This window comes from Coregonus lavaretus (genome assembly GCF_964263955.1).
Source record: "Coregonus lavaretus genome assembly, chromosome: 23".
Lineage (NCBI taxonomy): Eukaryota > Metazoa > Chordata > Actinopteri > Salmoniformes > Salmonidae > Coregonus > Coregonus lavaretus.
Genome location: NC_140010.1, coordinates 40,749,260 through 40,769,070, shown reverse-complemented (window position 1 = coordinate 40,769,070; position 19,811 = coordinate 40,749,260). Strand labels below are relative to the sequence as shown.

The 19,811-nt window shown below is 43.6% G+C and overlaps 1 protein-coding gene across 1 annotated transcript in view; it reads right to left on the bottom strand.

Moving 5' to 3' along the window:
* LOC311150634 (anion exchange protein 2-like) overlaps positions 1–19,811 on the bottom strand; it is a gene marked incomplete at both ends in the record, with an annotated part of 31,282 nt that overhangs the window by 9,579 nt on the left and 1,892 nt on the right. Inside the window, 11 exons of the mRNA XM_084188124.1 lie at positions 141–325; positions 1,276–1,381; positions 1,616–1,814; positions 1,948–2,083; positions 3,118–3,298; positions 4,204–4,287; positions 4,913–5,049; positions 10,248–10,531; positions 10,961–11,106; positions 11,309–11,568; positions 11,837–11,990. Coding sequence (XP_084044250.1) covers positions 141–325; positions 1,276–1,381; positions 1,616–1,814; positions 1,948–2,083; positions 3,118–3,298; positions 4,204–4,287; positions 4,913–5,049; positions 10,248–10,531; positions 10,961–11,106; positions 11,309–11,568; positions 11,837–11,990 — 1,872 coding nt within the window. The remainder of the gene's footprint in view (positions 1–140; positions 326–1,275; positions 1,382–1,615; positions 1,815–1,947; positions 2,084–3,117; positions 3,299–4,203; positions 4,288–4,912; positions 5,050–10,247; positions 10,532–10,960; positions 11,107–11,308; positions 11,569–11,836; positions 11,991–19,811) is intronic.

Here is a 19,811-nt window from a genome sequence, read left to right as displayed (position 1 = left end):
GATTTACAGGACAGTAAGTGCATAATTTTTTGGTATGTGATCCCTGTGGGTGTTGAACCCACAATATTGGTGTTGCTAGTGCCACACTCTTACCAACTGAGCCACACATGGCAGTATGGGTTACCCAACGGTTAACTCGCCTTGTCAGACATAAGTGTGGAGATGGAGCGGCCGATCTGGTGGTAGTCGATGTTGGCGATGGGCGGGCCCATTAGAAGGAAGAGGAAACGCACAGGAACGGGCACCTCCAGCACGGACTCCAGCAGTACGGCTTCCTGCAGACGCACAACCGCCATGGATGGCTGCTCCAGGAAGGCCACGGTGCCTGCGGGAGACAGTTATTACATGTAATTGAACTTTAATGATTCGAGGCAAGCAACACTGAACCATGCATGAGAGCACCAGCTGTTCCGGACGACTGTGTGATCGTGCTCTCCGAGCCATAAGACTGCTAAATATTTAGTTAAATAGTTAATCAAATAGCTACCCAAACTATCTGCATTGACCCTTTTTGCACTCACTTTCTTTTACTCATCACATATGCTGCTGCTACTGTTTATTGTCTGTCACTTTCTTCCTATTTATATGTACATATCTACCTCAATTACCTCGTACCCCTGCACATCGACTCTGTACTGGTACCCCATGTATATAGCCAAGTTATCATTACTCATTGTGTATTTATTATTACTTTTATTATTAAGTGTTTTACTTTTTTATCATTTCTCTATTTTCTTTCTCTCTGCATTGTTGGGAAGTGCTCGTAAGTGAGCATTTCACTGTCTACCCCTGTTGTTTACGAAGCATATGTCATGACTTCCTCCGAAGCTGCCTCCTCTCCTTGTTCGGGCAGGCTTCGGCGTTCATCGTCACCGGCCTTCTAGCCACTGACGCTCCTCATCTCATCATTGCATTTGTTTTGTCTTGTTTATTACACACACCTGGTTCATATCCCCTCATCATTACCTGTATAAGTGTTCCCTCTGCCCCCTTGTCTTTGTGTGTGATTGTTTATTGTGAGGATAGTGAAGCTCGGTGGAGCTCCTTGTATTTTGTATCGCCGGGATATTTCCCCGTGTGCCTTGTTGGTTCCAGTGCGCCTGTTTTGCGCACTGGAGTGTTTTGACGCATTACTGCGTAACTCTGTGTTTTCGGAATAAATCCTGTTATTCTGTGATTTACCTTCCTGTGCCTGACTCCTGCGCCTGACTTCTTCGAAATCACTCATCACATGTGACAAATAACATTTTATTTTATTTGAGTAGTAAGGCATACCTACGAGGACGACAGTGGCCTCTGCATTTTCCGGAATCTTCTCCAGCAACTTGAGCTCATGTTTGGACTTGGACCTGTGCATGCCCAACATGGGAGGATTGTCTTTCTGTAGACGAACAGGGAGTTTAGACACCAAAAACCCACACACACTCAAGACTCAAAAACCATAAACAATCACCCAGACAAGTGGACAAAGATGAATGCACACCCACCCACAAACACAACTCAAACAACACACTATTACACAAACAGAGCTCACAAAATTCCTGCACACACACACACACAGACAAACTCAACCCCACACACTCCCAAAACCACAGCCACACTTTCAAGTGAAGACCTCGCTCTTCTCCATGTCAATGCGGGTGTCTGTAAGGGTGCCGGCGGCCTCTCCTCCACCAATGAGGGGGTCAGTGACAGAGGGCTTGGCTTGGCCTGTGTGGTTGCTGCTGCTGTGGTGATTCACCATCAGGGAGGCCAGGCTGGCGGCAGAGATGTTCCGCGTGAAAGAGCTGTGTTCCTTCTCGTCGCTCGGGTGACTGCGGGCAGAGAAGAGGAGAGAGAGAATGCCTGAACTGAGTTTGTGTAAAAGTACCAATGATGTATATAAACACTGTGAATATCGTAGGTAGCAGGGTAGATAGAGGATTGCAGACAGTTAGAGGAAAGTACCTGTGTTTGAGTAGTAGGGCTCTGAGGACATTGGCCCGGTCCTCCACTTTGATCTGGTCAGAGATTATCATCTGCTCCACCACCTGATGGGCGATGCCAGGCAAGGTGTGCTGGTTCAGGTCCAGCAGCACCGCACCTAAAGAACACCCCCCAATGTTTCCCTTTAACGCCACAAATGCTACTTCCTTCTCTTGCCTTTCTTATCCTTCGATTTGTATTTATTCCTCAATTGTATTATCTTCCTCCCCTCTCTCTTCCTCCCAATCTCTTCCTCCCCTCTCTCTTTCTCCCCTCTCTCTTCCTCCCAATCTCTTCCTCCCCTCTCTCTTCCTCCCCTCTCTCTTCCTCCCAATCTCTTCCTCCCAATCTCTTCCTCCCCTCTCTCTTCCTCCCAATCTCTTCCTCCCCTCTCTCTTCCTCCCAATCTCTTCCTCCCCTCTCTCTTCCTCCCCTCTCTCTTCCTCCCAATCTCTTCCTCCCCTCTCTCTTCCTCCCCTCTCTCTTCCTCCCCTCTCTCTTTCTCCCCAATCTCTTTCTCCCCAATCTCTTCCTCCCCTCTCTCTTCCTCCCCTCTCTCTTCCTCCCAATCTCTTCCTCCCCTCTCTCTTCCTCCCCTCTCTCTTCCTCCCAATCTCTTCCTCCCCTCTCTCTTCCTCCCCTCTCTCTTCCTCCCCTCTCTCTTCCTCCCCTCCCTCTTCCTCCCAATCTCTTCCTCCCCTCTCTCTTCCTCCCCTCTCTCTTCCTCCCAATCTCTTCCTCCCCTCTCTCTTCCTCCCCTCTCTCTTCCTCCCAATCTCTTCCTCCCCTCTCTCTTCCTCCCCTCCCTCTTCCTCCCAATCTCTTCCTCCCCTCTCTCTTCCTCCCCTCTCTCTTCCTCCCAATCTCTTCCTCCCCTCTCTCTTCCTCCCCAATCTCTTCCTCCCAATCTCTTCCTCCCCTCTCTCTTCCTCCCCAATCTCTTCCTCCCCTCTCTCTTCCTCCCCAATCTCTTCCTCCCCTCTCTCTTCATCACTCCTTTTTCTCTTTTCCTAACTCACCCACTCCCCTCCCTCTTTACCCTCTGCTTTCCCAACTCCTTCTCCCCCCCTCGCCCTCTTTATACCCACCTAGTCCCACCCTCCCTCCCTCCCTCCCTCCCTTTCTTCCCTCACTCTCCCCTCTTTCTCTCACTGTGGGAGATGGTCTTGCGGAGCTCCAGGAGACTACGGAAGGAGAGCGAGGCGACGTGGGGTTTGCCCCAGCGATCCGTTTCCTCCTCCACGTCCTCCTCAAATTTGATCCAGCGGGCTGTCTCCCGCCACTGCAACTCCTGGTTCTTATCCATCACCAGCTCGTTCAGCTCCACAAACACCTGGGATAATTTTTTTGATACAATATCAATATTTATATCGATTTTATTTTTAAAAAATATTGCAACTCTGTGAAGTCCAAACAACTGCTTGCTGATTGTCCATTGGGCCAGGTGTAAATGTTTTGGTAGCCTTTTAACATATCCCAACCAGTTTGAAAACAATGGGAAGCCCTTGATGGCCCATCTGCAGGCAATCATGTACACCAAGTTGAGAGCCTGTGCGAAGGTCTGTGAGAGGATTTTGCAGTACGGCTTTTTACATAATACTGTAGCTTAACAGGAACGATAAACCGATATCACAATATGCCTTGCACATATCAATATCAAATGAATGATCGATGTTTGTGCCCAACACTATTCTTTACAGTACACAGTAGTACTGATCTGGAGCATCTAATCTAGAAACCATCTAATCTCGTGTTTTCCTAACACCCCCAGATACAACACACAAAAACACACAGCAAACATTTGGGTGGAACACAGGGTCTTTCTGTAGACGAACGGGGGAGTTTAGAATGTCACACACACATTTTCCCATTTTAGGTGAGTTCCAACTCATGTGTCGCAATAACCAAAATACATTTTATACATTGGACCATACTTAAATTAGTGTTTCTAGTGTTATTACTGTGAGAACAAGAATAAATCCTTAAGTTTCCCTATCAAAAAGAAGTGTTGTATCAACCAGACTAAGCTCCCATGAACAACAATAAGACGTTACAACAGGTGCATGAAGACATTATGGCAGCATCCAGCATGCATCAAGTGTCTACAAACCCACCATGCTGTATAGGTGTGGCGTTAGAAGGTAAGTAACTGCAGTCCAAATCAATCTGAAGGCTAACACGGCAAATCCATTGTGACCCGGGCTAAAACCGGGTTGTGTTTTTTCAAAACGACCCTACCTTCTGGTGCCGTGCCATACGAGCCACGAACTCCAAGTGAATCATTCTGTCCGAACGCGAGGTGGACCGATACTCTTGCACTGGCTGGGTGAGTGAAAAGCAGAGATACTGACAAATCTAATAGGGCAGGCTTGCCTTACAGTCCCTAACACACACACGTTCATAAACACAAACACACAGTTACTGGCTCAACAAGAGAGCGCATGTGAAATGGTCTGTCCATTGTTTTACGTTCACTCTATCACACCTGAAACACACACACAGAAGAGACTGACGTTTACCTGGCTACCCTAATACAACAAACTGAACTCCCTCGTTGACTTCCTAGAGCCCCCTTGTGTCGTGTTACCTCTCCTCTTTGTCTTGTGGCATGTGAAAGTCATCCCTAAGTTCATTTTTAACGTCTCACCTTTCCCTGACTGACTTAAGTACCAAAGCAGGGAGTTAATGTACAGGTGAGACATTGACTTCTTAACCCAAACTCTTCTTCATAAAAACAACTTGTGCTACTCACGTCACTGCCTGCTACTTGTAACCAGCAGTAACACTACTGGCCTACATCAGTGGGGGTCAAATGAAGTGTAATAGCATACAAAAATGTTATGTAAGTCTATGATGGACCATTCCGGTAAAGTAGTAGCAAAACATGGAATTTTGCCAAATTCACTGCCCCATAGAACCCATTATCCCCTTGTTCCCTGGTACCCACCTCATGTGGGGTACGGTCCAACTTGCGGCTGTGGGCACTAGGCTCCTTGTGGTCCTTGCTGATGTGCACCACCTGACCCTTGTTGCTCTTCCTGACCAGGTGACGGCGCACCGCGGGCACATCCTCGAACCTGTGGCCTAAGGGACATTGAAAGAGAAAAATAGAGAGAAATGTATTTTCTGGTCCCAAACTGCTTTTCGCCTTGTTGAGTAAAGGTAAAGACATCTTTTTTCATGACAACATCAAAACGTTTGGGAAAGACACCATATTTAGGTTGTAAACAGTAAAATATGTATTTTTCTGGTCGCTGAAATTATGTTTAAAATACCTCCTTTTACAATCAAACCAGTCACAAAAGACTTCAGAATAATGTCATTGCAACTAGTTTTGCCTGCTGCAGTGTGTTTTAACAAGCACGGTGGGAACACACTCAGATTCCCACGGGTGTACTTTTCTAGAAAACAACATTTCAGGATTGGCTTAACAATAGGAAAGCTTTCCAGGGAATCATGGTGGGACTTTAAGGTTTTAAAACCCAAAGAAAACTAATCAACCTTTGTCCAGACCAACCCCACTTTCTTCACTCACTTCACATATCTCAAATAGAGGCAAATCCATGGCTATCAAATTAAGATAATGGTTAGCAAACCATTGATACAAACTTTTAACATGTTGATCTGAATGACAAACTTGCACATTATATTATAAGTTATAACAATATAATAATTATGTAAATATATATTATGTAATGGATACTCACAAAGAAATTGCTTCTGACTCAAAGAAAAGTGCAGTTGCAACGTTTTGACTTTCAGAACACAGAACCAAACCATGCTTCCAAAATGAATGATTGTTTTCCAAATAATGACATATGGGCACACGGCACACACACGCATGCACACAGACTTTTATCTGAACATGAAACCAACAATGGAAAACTGGAAAAGAACTGGTGGTGGGCAGCTATGGGCTACTCATATTCCTACGGTGCACAGTAAGCATGTGGGATGGACGGCCTTGTTTGCTTGTACACAGAACAATTCATTCCATATTAGGATCAGATTTAAGATAACAAATGCAAATTGACTGTGGAAAATTTGCATTTTGTGTCTACATATCAAGGTTTTGTAAGCTTTCCATAAGGGTAAGGACAATCCAGATATAAAAACATGTCTTGGTCAAGGCATTATTGAACAACGTTCTTTCATTGTTTCTCCTTAGTGATGATTGGATAGGTTATCCATGAAGGTTACTGACAAATACCCTATAGATTAACATACAACCAAAGTGATGTCTAGGAGATGTCATGATAATTTCATATATCCTAATGATTCACACTAAATTATTTCGCTGCTTTGTCTCTCGCTACATACTTTAGTATGAGACTGCCATCATTGAAGTAATTTGTGGTGACGAGGGGTGTTGTACAATGCAAAGTCATCAGCGATTGGATCGTCTCTAACCAATCAGAGTATCAAAGCCAATGAAGAAACCAATCGGTTTCTGGACCAATCAGAGGGCCCCGAATGTGTTCGCATTCGGTGAAGGGTCGGGGAGGTACTCAGATCCAGACTCATTGCAGAGAAGAAACTAACGTCCGTGGGCGTGGCGTAGTGTTTGGCCGGAGCAATGAGTCTAGGGAGCCAGGCAAAATGTCATAGTGATATCAGGGTCAAATCTGAGTATTTCCATCATGTTAAAATAATGCCATAGATAAATCAAAAGAATAAGTCATTTGCTTCAGTGATGTAGCTAGTATATCTGTGTAAAGTGTTTTCAGAAATGCAAAAATTATGTCATAATGATGATAGCCCCATACAGTGAGGGAAAAAAGTATTTGATCCCCTGCTGATTTTGTACGTTTGCCCACTGACAAAGACATGATCAGTCTATAGTTTTAATGGTAGGTTTATTTGAACAGTGAGAGACAGAATAACAACAAAAAAATCCAGAAAAACACATGTAAAAAATGTTATAAATTGATGTGCATTTTAATGAGGGAAATAAGTATTTGACCCCTCTGCAAAACATGACTTAGTACTTGGTGGCAAAACCCTTGTTGGCAATCACAGAGGTCAGACGTTTCTTGTAGTTGGCCACCAGGTTTGCACACATCTCAGGAGGGATTTTGTCCCACTCCTCTTTGCAGATCTTCTCCAAGTCATTAAGGTTTCGAGGCTGACGTTTGGCAACTCGAACCTTCAGCTCCCTCCACAGATTTTCTATGGGATTAAGGTCTGGAGACTGGCTAGGCCACTCCAGGACCTTAATGTGCTTCTTCTTGAGCCACTCCTTTGTTGCCTTGGCCGTGTGTTTTGGGTCATTGTCATGCTGGAATACCAATCCACGACCCATTTTCAATGCCCTGGCTGAGGGAAGGAGGTTCTCACCCAAGATTTGACGGTACATGGCCCCCTCCATCGTCCCTTTGATGCGGTGAAGTTGTCCTGTCCCCTTAGCAGAAAAACACCCCCAAAGCATAATGTTTCCACCTCCATGTTTGACGGTGGGGATGGTGTTCTTGGGGTCATAGGCAGCATTCCTCCTCTTCCAAACATGGCGAGTTGAGTTAATGCCAAAGAGCTTGATTTTGGTCTCATCTGACCACAACACTTTCACCCAGTTCTCCTCTGAATCATTCAGATGTTCATTGGCAAACTTCAGACGGGCCTGTATATGTGCTTTCTTGAGCAGGGGGACCTTGCGGGCGCTGCAGGATTTCAGTCCTTCACGGCGTAGTGTGTTACCAATTGTTTTCTTGGTGACTATGGTCCCAGCTGCCTTGAGATCATTGACAAGATCCTCCCGTGTAGTTCTGGGCTGATTCCTCACCGTTCTCATGATCATTGCAACTCCACGAGGTGAGATCTTGCATGGAGCCCCAGGCCGAGGGAGATTGACAGTTATTTTGTGTTTCTTCCATTTGCGAATAATCGCACCAACTGTTGTCACCTTCTCACCAAGCTGCTTGGTGATGGTCTTGTAGCCCATTCCAGCCTTGTGTAGGTCTACAATCTTGTCCCTGACATCCTTGGAGAGCTCTTTGGTCTTGGCCATGGTGGAGAGTTTGGAATCTGATTGATTGATTGCTTCTGTGGACATGTGTCTTTTATACAGGTAACAAGTGAGATTAGGAGCACTCCCTTTAAGAGTGTGCTCCTAATCTCAGCTCGTTACCTGTATAAAAGACACCTGGGAGCCAGAAATCTTTCTGATTGAGAGGGGGTCAAATACTTATTTCCCTCATTAAAATGCAAATCAATTTATAACATTTTTGACATGCGTTTTTCTGGATTTTTTTGTTGTTATTCTGTCTCTCACTGTTCAAATAAACCTACCATTAGGACTGATCATTTCTTTGTCAGTGGGCAAACGTACAAAATCAGCAGGGGATCAAATACCTTTTTCCCTCACTGTATGTAGGAATGCAAGAACGATGTCATAGTTAAGTCTGAAGTTATATCACAGCCCTGTGTGGTCATAGAAGTTCTGCTATGACGTCACAAAAATGCCAACGTTAATCTCCTGTGAAGTCATTGAAGTGATGCTGCTATGATGTCATAGTAATATCAAAGGTATAGTCCCAGTCAGTACTAAATAGAAAGTTGCTGCCCCGCCCACCTGTGGGGAAAACAACCAATGGTAACCTTGGTTACCCCATTGGCTCAAGGCAAAAACTTTTTCAAATGCAATTTTCTTGTTGTCTGCTTGTTTTAGTCAATTACAAAACTACATTTAAGTAAAGTACATGTCTAAAGACTACTTTTCAACATTGCCTGTTTTCGACCGTTCTCACTACTTAGAAAAATGTAATATTATTGTAGGGCTTCCCTCATGCCCCTTTTCATGATGGCGCTACATTAGCCACATGAGTAAGTGCTAGCTAGCTACCAACCAGAACATTAAGCTAGTCAAGACCAACAACATAAACAAACTGACTATACAGCTACAAGTAGTGAGTGTACTAAACAAACTATCCTAAACAAGTTAAATGTCTTGTGATGAAATGTTTTCCACACACATAGCTACGGGTAGCCTACTTGGTCCCCACAATTTCCCACTCTCCCATGCTGAATAGCCTGAAGGCACAGGGCTCTTCTTGCAGGCTCGATTTCCCTACGTGGGAGCATTGCGAACCATAGGTTGGGATTTTTGACCTGGTCACATTTACTTTAACAACACAGCAGCTTTTCAACATGTTTTGTTATTTCTGTATAACAAAAAATGTACGACGAAGTTGGCTTTTTTACAATTGGGGTCAATGGGAAAGAATGTTTGTTTTCCCCAGTTTGTGGGCGTGGTTGAAGGGAATTCTTTCTTATGACATGAATACCAACTCAGAGTATTCCCTTGTGTAGTATGAAAATACTGATGATATCACAGTAATATCAAAGTTAATCCCAGGTGAAGTCATAGAAATAATGCTACAATGATGTCACGGTAATACCTAAATGTATCTCCTGTGTAGGCCTGGAAATACTGCAATAATGTTATAGTATTATCAAAGTTAATCCCCTGTGAAGTCATTGAAATTAGGCTGCTATGATGTCACAGTAACAACAACATTAATCCCAGGTGAAGTCATAGAAATAATGCTTCAATGATGTCACAGTAATGTATATATTTAGTCTTTATGTCAGAGTAATATGAAAATGTATCTCCTGTGTTGTCATGGAAATAATGCTACAATGATGTCACGGTAATATCAAAATTAATCTTCTGTGTAGTCATGGAAATCCTGAAATGATGTCACAGTAATATCAAAGTTCATCCTCTGTGAAGTCATGGAAATAATGCAGCAATGATGTCACAGTAACAACAACATTAATCCCAGGTGAAGTCATATAAATAATGCTTCAATGATGTCACAGTAATGTATATATTTAGTCTCCTGTAAAGTCATTAAAAAGGAGCTACAATGATGTCATAGTAATACTAAAATGAATCCCCTGTGAAGTCATTGAAATCATGCTGAAAACATGTCACATGACCAAAGTTAATAGTTTAGTCATGAAATGCTGCTATGATGTCACAGTAAAGTGTGAATCAGCCCCCTGTGTCATGGAAATGCAAGTATTTCTTAGTAATATTAGCCTTTTGGTCATTATATGTCATTATGTACTCCAAACCACAGAGATTCTATAAATTACATGATGTAATTCTATGCTCCAAAAATCATACCCCTCTGAGTATAGTTCCTGTTAAGGTTTCCACTTTCCAGATAGTGTTTCCTTGCCACTGTGGTACTGCATGATCTTTGAGGTTCTAGGTTGGAAAAATTATATTTATTTATTGATTGATTTGTTGATTGACTGACTGATTAATTGGAACTCACTCTTGATGCCATCCAGGTCGGCGGAACCCAGCATCTGGGCCTCGCTGTCGTCAGTGGCCTGGCGCTGGTGGCGCTCCTGCTGCCCGCCCGTCATGTTACCCGAGCGCAAGCGCTCCTGCAGGTCGTAGCTGTGGCTGCCAGGGGGCGGTGTTCTGGAGGAGGAAGAGGAGGCGGAGAAGGGAGGCGTGGAGCCCCGTGTGGAGGGGCTGTGGGACTCCTGGGAGGGGGCGGAGGATAGGCCATTCCTCCCTTTGTGGGGGGCCAACACCGACTCCAATGGCTCACTGGGACAACGACGATGACATGCAAGTAATTAGACAGACGGATGGACAGGCAGGCAGGCAGACAGACAGATAGATAAAGTACTGTGACTGTGTGTTTCTCTGTGCACACACGTAACTCTATGCATGTGTTTGCAAATGTGTGTAAATTGCTTTGTCAGTTTGTGTGTGTGTCACAGGAGGTTGGTGGCATCTTAATTGGGGAGGACGAGCTCGTGGTAGTGGCCGGAGAGGAATAAGTGAAATGGGATCAAATACATCAAGCACATGGTCTCCATGTGTTTGATGCCATTCCATTCACTCTTTTCCAGCCATTATTATGAGCCATCCTCCCATCAGCAGCCTCCACTGGTGTGTGTGTGTGTGTATTGGTACGTCAGTCTGTGCATGTGTTTATGTGCATGCATGTTTGTGTGCATCTTTCTCACTTACTCCGTGGGTGTGGCATCCTCTGGCAAGTTGGTACCCAGGGCAGTCTCGGGTACGATGGTGAGGCGTCTGGGAAGGGTGGCACTGCCAGCCTTGCTGTGCGTAGGGGTAGGAGTGGCACTGGCAGGGTCATCCTCAGACACAAAGAACTACAGAGAGGAAAGATTGGGGTCAATGAGGAAGAGGCCTACCTAATAAAAAAGAAAGTAGCTGTGTGTGTGTGTGTGTGTGTGTGTACAGTATGTACTCTATGTATGTGTGTTTACTATAAACTAATATACTATAACCAATACTGTGTATACTATAAACCACTATACTATAATGTAAACCATTATAAGCTTGCAACTCCACCTGCACATCGTCGTTGTGTGTGTCCGTGTCTGTATCAGGTGTGGGTGTGGTGGTCAGCCCCCCCTCTCCATTGTTCTGGCTGTAGGACTCTTCATCTTCCTCCTCTTCTTCCTCGTCCTTCTCTATGGTGCATGCTCCGCCAGCCCCGGATCCACTCCTCCACCCGGCTGTAGGACTCTTCTTCTTGCTCTTCTTCTTCCTCCTTTCCGGGGGTAGTTTGGACAGCGGGTGGTGGATGTGGTGGGAGGAGTGGCGGTGGTCTGCAGACAGGAGAGAGAAACCGTGTTGGGTCAAGTAGTCATTTGGTGACACACTTCCTTTTTGAGCAGCTTTGTCTGTCTTTTAATGTGCGTCAAAAGCTGATGAAAGCTACATTTTTGATGGACAGGGATGGCCCATACTCTATACTATTTCCAACCAGAATGTGATGTCAAGCTGTACACGGTAACGGCAGATACTCTTGCTTTGGTACATAAAACAATGATTTAATAGATATGAAGGGTAACAAGTGAAACATTGGTGGCTCACACTCAAAGTCCTCCTCGTTGTAGGCACGGTGTTTCTCTGGGGGTCCACGGGCCGGTGGGTGGAGGATCTGCTGGAAGAGCTGCACCCCCAGGGTCTTGTTCAGGTCCCGCTCTTCATCATCATCATCTTCACTCCGCCTAGAAGGGGGCGGTGGCTGGACCGGCTACAAGGGGAGGGTGGGTGGTCGATGGGTGGTTTGAGGTTAGTGATGATTTCATCATAGTCACGGATTCATAATTACATAAGATTTGATGTATTTTGTGCATTGCCCTATGACAAACAATGTCAGTATACAACAAGTTATTGCTCACGTATACCCTTTAATCATATATCATTGGAAAGCTTAGATACACAGCTATCAATCAGACACATTTTTGGAATGTTCAGGTCAACAGTACCTTGACCTTTGACCTCTAGGGTACATATCAGAATTACCTGTATAAATTGCTTTAAAAAGTAAACCCTGATACGTTTTAATCTTTGTTTGACAAGTGGTTCTGAAAGGTCATGAAATTACCTTTCAAATGATATATAATAAAACCAACGTAGAAAGCACCAGCTACAACTATTGTTTAAAAATAGCCCATATTGTGCAATTGACATTAAAAAGTTGGAAGCTTAGCCATAGAGTTTAATGTAGCAGCAGCTATGTTTTTGGATTGCAACTTTGGTGATAGAGGCACCGCTTTTCACACACACAGCTAGATCAGGGTTTTAAAAAGATTTTGGAGATACAACTCAATGGCGTCTCATTGGATTAACTCTGCATTACCATACCTGTATGAAATATAATTGTAGTATGCCCAATAATATGTTAAATGTTCATAGTGATGTAGAATACACAACCAAAGGAGCCATGTGTGCCAGATATGACAAATTATTCACACAATTGTGGTAAGAATGTGCCCATAAAGCTGTCTGAATCACTCATTTCTGAACATGTTTCAATCCTTAATTGCAATACTTCATCTTCAAACATTTACAGCGCCTTCAGAAAGTATTCATACCCCTTAACTTATTCCACATTTTGTTGTGATACAGCCTGAATTCAAAATGGATTGAATATTTATATATATATACACACAATTTATATATATCTACACACAATGTTTGTTAGGACATTCAAAAAAGGCATAACAATAGCGTAATTGCTAACAAGAAATTAGCATCATCATAAACTGCTGATTAAACTACAGCATACTATGGGATATGATTGGGAGTCATTGAAAGTGCTAAGTGCATGGCATCGTGGATGACAATAGGCAACACTAGAGGGAGACATAGCCACTGGTAAATGCCAGGTGACTGACTAGTTGAAAGAGCTTGATGCTTCAAGTATTTTATTGCAATACATATATTTGATTTGATTTATTTCATTCATGCTTGCAGTCCACAAGACTGAATTATGCAGAATTCACAGATACATTTAGACAAAAGCTTAAAAAACACAGGATACTACATTCAATTAAAAAACATCCTTACCAATTATAGTTTAAAAGTCAATTTGGTTGTTAAAAAGTCTGAAGGCAGTGGTTACATTTTTCAGTCTATTTGTCCTTGCATTGATGCTGAACAGTTGGCTCTGGTTGCGGAGGACTCTGCCAGTGCTGTCTCCCCTTCTCTGTGGTAGGAGATCATGTATAGGGTGGTCAGATTGGTGCATGTCAGTGACCAATCTTACTGCTGCTTGCTCTCTCCGTGAATGTTAGTGGTGGAAGGGTCAGTGGCATGTCTCTGTTTTTCGTTATTATCTTGCTTGCCCTTTTCTGTACCCTATCCAGTGCAGCTTGCTGCTTCTTTGTGCAGCCCACAAGCAACACACTGGCATACTCCAGGCATGGTCGGATCAGAGTGGTGTAGATGTCCACAAGGTCATCAGTGGGAAAGCCGTTTCTTGCCATTACAGTCAGGAAGTGGAGACGCCTTGATGCCTTTTTCACTACCTGATCAATGTGTTGGTTCCCACTAAGTTGGTTGTCCAAGTGGAAGCCAAGGTATTTTGTGCTTGTTACAACTGGAACAGCCTGTCCACCCAGTATTAGTGGAGCTGGTTGGGGAGGATTTTTGGAGAAGCAGATTCTTAGTTTGACAGACTTCTTCCCATTAAGAAGCATGTTGTTCTCTGCCGCCCATTCCTCCAGTTGCTTAGCCTCCTCTTCCATTCTCAATGTTTGCTAGCCTTAAAGAATGGGACAGGCCAATGTCGTTGGCATAGCCAGTGTCCAGTGTATCCTCAGAAATGACTCTCAGTGGACATGTGAAGCAGGAATTGGTTAGACGACCCCACCCTCTCTGACCCCAGATATTACCTTTGTACATGAGCAGTACATTTCATTTGCCATCACCCTCTGTGTTCTCCCTGTTGTATAGCTGTGAAACAAGGTGAGTAACCTTGGACACTGACCCACACTGGCCAGATGCTGGAGAAGTTTAGCATGGTCGACGCGATCAAAAGCCTTTGACATGTCCACCAGCAGAACCCAGACCATTGTGGGTTGCTTTGAGTCTGTCTCTGTAAGCCAGGTGTGTGTGGCTCTGACCAGCGCATTTGTTGTGCTGTGTTTAGGCAAGTATGTATGCTGGTTTTTGCATTCTTCAAGAGCAACTGGTATGAGCTTCTTGGCAATGAGCCTTTCCTGGACTTTGCCAAGACAGGACGTCAGAGAGATTGATCTCCAATAATTTTTCTGTCCAAGACTGGAGACCTTAGGATTGGGGCAGATGTTAGCGGTCTTCCACTCTGTAGAGCCCAGTTGATAAGAAGTGTTAACTAAGTGAGTGACCACTGGCGCTCACTTAGTTAGGGGGGGGGGGGGGGGGGTACCATCTGGACCACATGCTTTCTTTGGACTGAGTCTTGAAAGAGCTTGTTTCATTTGTCCAATATTGCATGGTTCTCCTTCCCCAACAGGCCTAGGAAGAGGAAAAACAGTGAAGGATGTATTTCCTGTCCATGCTTCAGCAAAGAAGTTGTTCAAGACCTCAGCAACATTGTCATTTTCCACATCGTCAATCTGTATCGGCCCTCTAGATGATTTTTAACGATCAAGCTCTTTATTGATGAAGTCCCACCACTCTTTTGGGTTCTTATTTTTAAGGGCTTGAATTTCATTTGTGTAGTAGTTTTTCTTTACCCCTCGGATGAGCTTATCTGTACCCCCATCTGTCAAATCTTTTTTGCCTTTTCTTGATGGCCACTTTTAGTAGTTCCGTCATCCATGGCTTGTCACGGGCTGTTGTTTATTGATTTTGTATGGGCATACTGTATATCAAGGGCCATTTGTATGTTGGTGTTGAAGATCTCCAACTTTTCATCCATGTTCTCCTCATTGTAGACAGCTGACCAGTCAGTGATGGCCAGACACCAGGCTAGGGCCTCCTTTCTCTCTTGAGACACCTGTCGCCCTACTCTGTATTGCGTTTCCTTCCCATGTCTAAGGAAAACTGGTGGGAGTGAGCTGCAGACACTGGTGGCCACTTGAGCCCAGCGGGGCCAACTCAGTAGGGGTGCTGATCAGATCAATCATGGAGTCTGCACAGGTCTTATTTTTGACAACCTGTTTTAGATCGGGGTGGGAGTTAATGATGGCCTTGATAGGTAGATGATTGAAATCCCCAGATAAGACAATACCTGCTTCAGGTGATTTCAACGTCACAGAGTCAATGGTGTTAATGAGACAGTTAATAGCTTGCTGTTGCAGTTTATTCTCATTAGCCCATGGAGGATGGTAAAGTGTTCCAACAACAATTGTTGGAATTGATCTGGGAAGCCACTCTGGGCGCAACTGAATCAAACTCATCTCTTTCAAGGTCAGCCCGTATCTTAACCTGGAGACTATCGTCTACATACATGGCCACTCCTCGTCCTTTCATATTGAGGCTAGGATTTCTGTCCTTTCTGAACAGCTGAAAACCCTCTATGTTACAGGCTCCTAACCAATTGTGCTATTGTGTGTGTTTTGTCGCGTTATTTGTAGCTTATTTTGTACATAATGTTTCTGCCACTGTCTCTTATGACCGAAACGAGCTTCTGGATATCAAGACAGCGATTACTCACCTCGTACTGGACAAAGATTTTTTTCTTTAATGAGTTGGACGCAAAGGATTTACTTCAGACACCCGACAAGGCCCAAATCCCTGTCATTCGCAGGAGAAAGAGACAGAGATATCAGGGACGTAGGTCAGGGTGCCTTGTAAGGATCCGATGGCGAGTGGGTAATCTGCCTCTACCATCAGTCCTATTAGCCAACGTACAATCATTGGATAACAAAATAAATGAGCTACGATCACAAATATCCTACCGGGACATTAAAAACTGTAATATCTTATGTTTCACCATGTCGTGGCTGAACGATGACATGGATAACATACAGCTAGGCGGTCTTTGTATATTTGTAAAGAACAGCTGGTGCACAAAATCTAATATTAAGGAGGTTTTGCTCGCCTGAGGTATATCATGATAAGCTGTAGACCACACTATTTACCAAGAGAGTTTTCATCTATATTTTTCCTAGCTGTCTATTTACCACCACAAACCGATGCTGGCACTAAGACCGCACTCAATGAGCTTGATAAGGCCATAAGCAAACAGGAAAATGCTCATCCAGAGGTGGCGCTCCTAGTGGCCGGGGACTTTAATGCAGGGAAACTTACATCCGTTTTACCTAATTTCAACCAGCATGTTAAATTTGAAAGCTCTCCCTTGCCCTCCATTTGGCAAATCTAACCATAATTATATCCTCCTGATTCCTGCTTACAAGCAAAAACTAAAGTAAGAAGCACCAGTGACTCGGTCAATAAAGAAGTGGTCAGATGACGCAGATGCTAAGCTACAGGACTGTTTTGCTAGCACAGATTGGAATATTTTCCGAGATTCTTCCATTGGCATTGAGGAGTACACCACATCAGTCACTGGCTTCATCAATAAGTGCATCGATGACATCGTCCCCACAGTGACTGTACGTACAGTACCAGTCAAAAGATTGGACACACATACTCATTCAAGGTTTTTTCTTTATGTTTACTATTTTCTACATTGTAGAATAATAGTGAAAACATCAAAACTATGAAATAACACATATGGAATCATGTAGTAACCAAAAAAAGTGTTAAACAGATCAAAATATATGTTATATTTTAGATTCTTCAAATAACCACCCTTTGCCTTGATGACAGCTTTGCACACTCTTGGCATTCTCTCAACCAGCTTCACCTGGAATGCTTTTCCAACAGTCTTGAAGGAGTTCCCACATATGCTGAGCAATAGTTGGCTGCTTTTCCTTCACTCTGTGGTCCAACTCATCCCAAACCATCTCACTTGGGTTGAGGTCGGGGGATTGTGGAGGCCAGGTCATCTGATGCAGCACTCCATCACTCTACTTCTTGGTCAAATAGCCCTTACACAGCCTGGAGGTGTGTTGGGTCATTGTCCTGTTGAAAAACAAATGATAGTCCCACTAAGCCCAAACCAGATGGGATGGCGTATCACTGCAGAATGCTGTGGTAGCCATGCTGGTTAAGTGTGCCTTGAATTCTAAATAAATCACAGAATATGTCAACAGCAAAGCACCCACACACAATAACACCTCCTCCTCCATGCTTTACGGTGGGAACTACACATGTGGAGATCATCCGTTCATCCACACCGCGTCTCACAAAGACATGGCAGTTGGAACCAAAAATCTCAAATTTGGACTCATCAGACCAAAGGAGATGTGTCTGTTACTTGAACTCTGTGAAGCATTTATTTGGGCTGCAATTTCTGAGGCTGGTAACTATAATGAACTTATCCTCTGCCAGTTTCATCATAGCGCTTGATGGCTTTTGCGACTGCACTTGAAGAAACTTTCAAAGTTCTTGAAATGTTCTGTATTGACTGACCTTCATGTCTTAAAGTAATGATGGACTGTTGTTTTGTCTTTGCTTATTTGAGCTGTTCTTGCCATAATATGGACTTGGTCTATTACCAAATAGGGTATTTTCTGTATACCCCCTCTACCTTGTCATAACACAAATGATTGGCTCAAACGCATTAAGAAGGAAAGAAATTCCACAAATTAACTTTTAAGAAGGCACACCTGTTAATTGAAATGCATTCCAGGTGACTATCTCATGAAGCTGGTTGAGAGAATGCCAAGAGTGTACAAAGCTGTCATCAAGGCAAAGGGTGGCTATTTGATTTGTTTGACACTTTTTTGGTTACTACATGATTCCATGTGTGTTATTTCATAGTTTTGATATCTTCACTATTATTCTGCAATGTACAAAATAGTAAAAATAATGAAAAATCCTTGAATGAGTAGGTGTGTCCAAACTTTTGACTGGTAGTGTATGTCTACCTGAAATATGTTGGAAGGCTTGTGCTTAAAGTTTGGGGAAAATAGGATACAAACGTAAATGTTTTAACAAACCCCAATTTGCACCACTTCTGTAGAATGACCCATATAAGGAATAGGTTGCCATTTGGGACCCAACTAAAATCTCTGTACAGATTTCCGCCGCCTTGGCGTTCTACACATACAGAGCACACACCCAAACACACACGGACACACATACACACACACACACACACACACACACACACATAGCCGAGACGAACAAGCTGTGGCTCTCTTTCATGCAAACACACACCTCACAAGAACATTTGCACATTTTCTTTATATGGATTAAAAAATATTTGCATGAACAACGCCAATTGGATGGAAACCTAGCTAGTGACACACATTAGAACATTTTTGTTTTAGTCCAACATTTTCCTCACAACAGAATTCTGGAGATCTGAAAACATTGATGGACTGGAAGAAGTGCTTTCAGAATACTTCAACTGGACAAGAAGAGAACAGGGAAAGGTTACTTGGGCAATTAGATCCAAACATTGTAAAATAATGAGGTACTCTGCTGGCCATAGAATCAGTATGCATCGAGGTTACTGTTGACTGAATAAATACATGACTCATTGTATTTCACACAGCCTTTAACAGTTCAACTCTATTGTTGCACCCTTCTAGAGGTCAGTAAGTGGTAATGCTTCACCAACCCCATCTGTGATTGACAGGTGCGTATGGTCAGTCCAGTTGCTATGGTAACGACAGGTGTTTCTCTGGGCTGCAATTATTCCGATTAAAGTCTATTGTTTGACCGAGAGCAACCAGGCCTCAAAGATCAAAACGGACAAAAGGAGAAGGAAATTGCTTTCATCAGACAAACACACACACAAACACATACTTGCAGTCATGCTAGCACCATCACCACCACCTTAACCGCCCTCCCACAAACACTCCTTCCCACCCCCAATATGAGCATTAGGGTCAAAGCTGGTGTTAATATGTAAATCTAGGCAGGAATGCTGGCGTGTGGGCATCGTCCCATCACATATCAACCATGTCTGAGAGGAACTAGCCAAAGGTGTCAAAACATGGAACACTTCATGGGTCTTAGCTAGCGGGGGTTTAGCCCATGTCCCAGCAGGCAAAACTGGACGAACTGGTTGAAATGATGTCATAATGGTTGTAGTGACGTCAGTTCAACCACTTCTACTCGCTGGGGTCACGAGACAGCAGGGGTCTTTCGACACTGAATAGTGATGGGGGGAAAAAAGTCTAAACAGTTACATATCAGGATAAATTTTTTTTATGATATATCGTATCGTATCGTTTTGACAATATCAAAATATACTTTTTGCGCTAGTTGGCTAAACTGCACCAAAACTCCAGTATTTTTCCTTCATAGCTTGTTCTCCATCTTATTTTGAAATAGGGAGCCATTTTGTTTTCAGCACTTTTATTTCCATGACTTCTCAATACTCCTTTTCTCATGGCTCTCTCTTGTCCCTCTGCAGCAGACATGCAGTGAGCAATATGCTTGGAACATCGAATCGCAATAAAATCACAGTATCAAATCGCGATACATATCGTATCAGCACCTAAGTATCGTGATAATATCATATCTTGAGGTCCCTAGCAATTCCCAGCCCTAC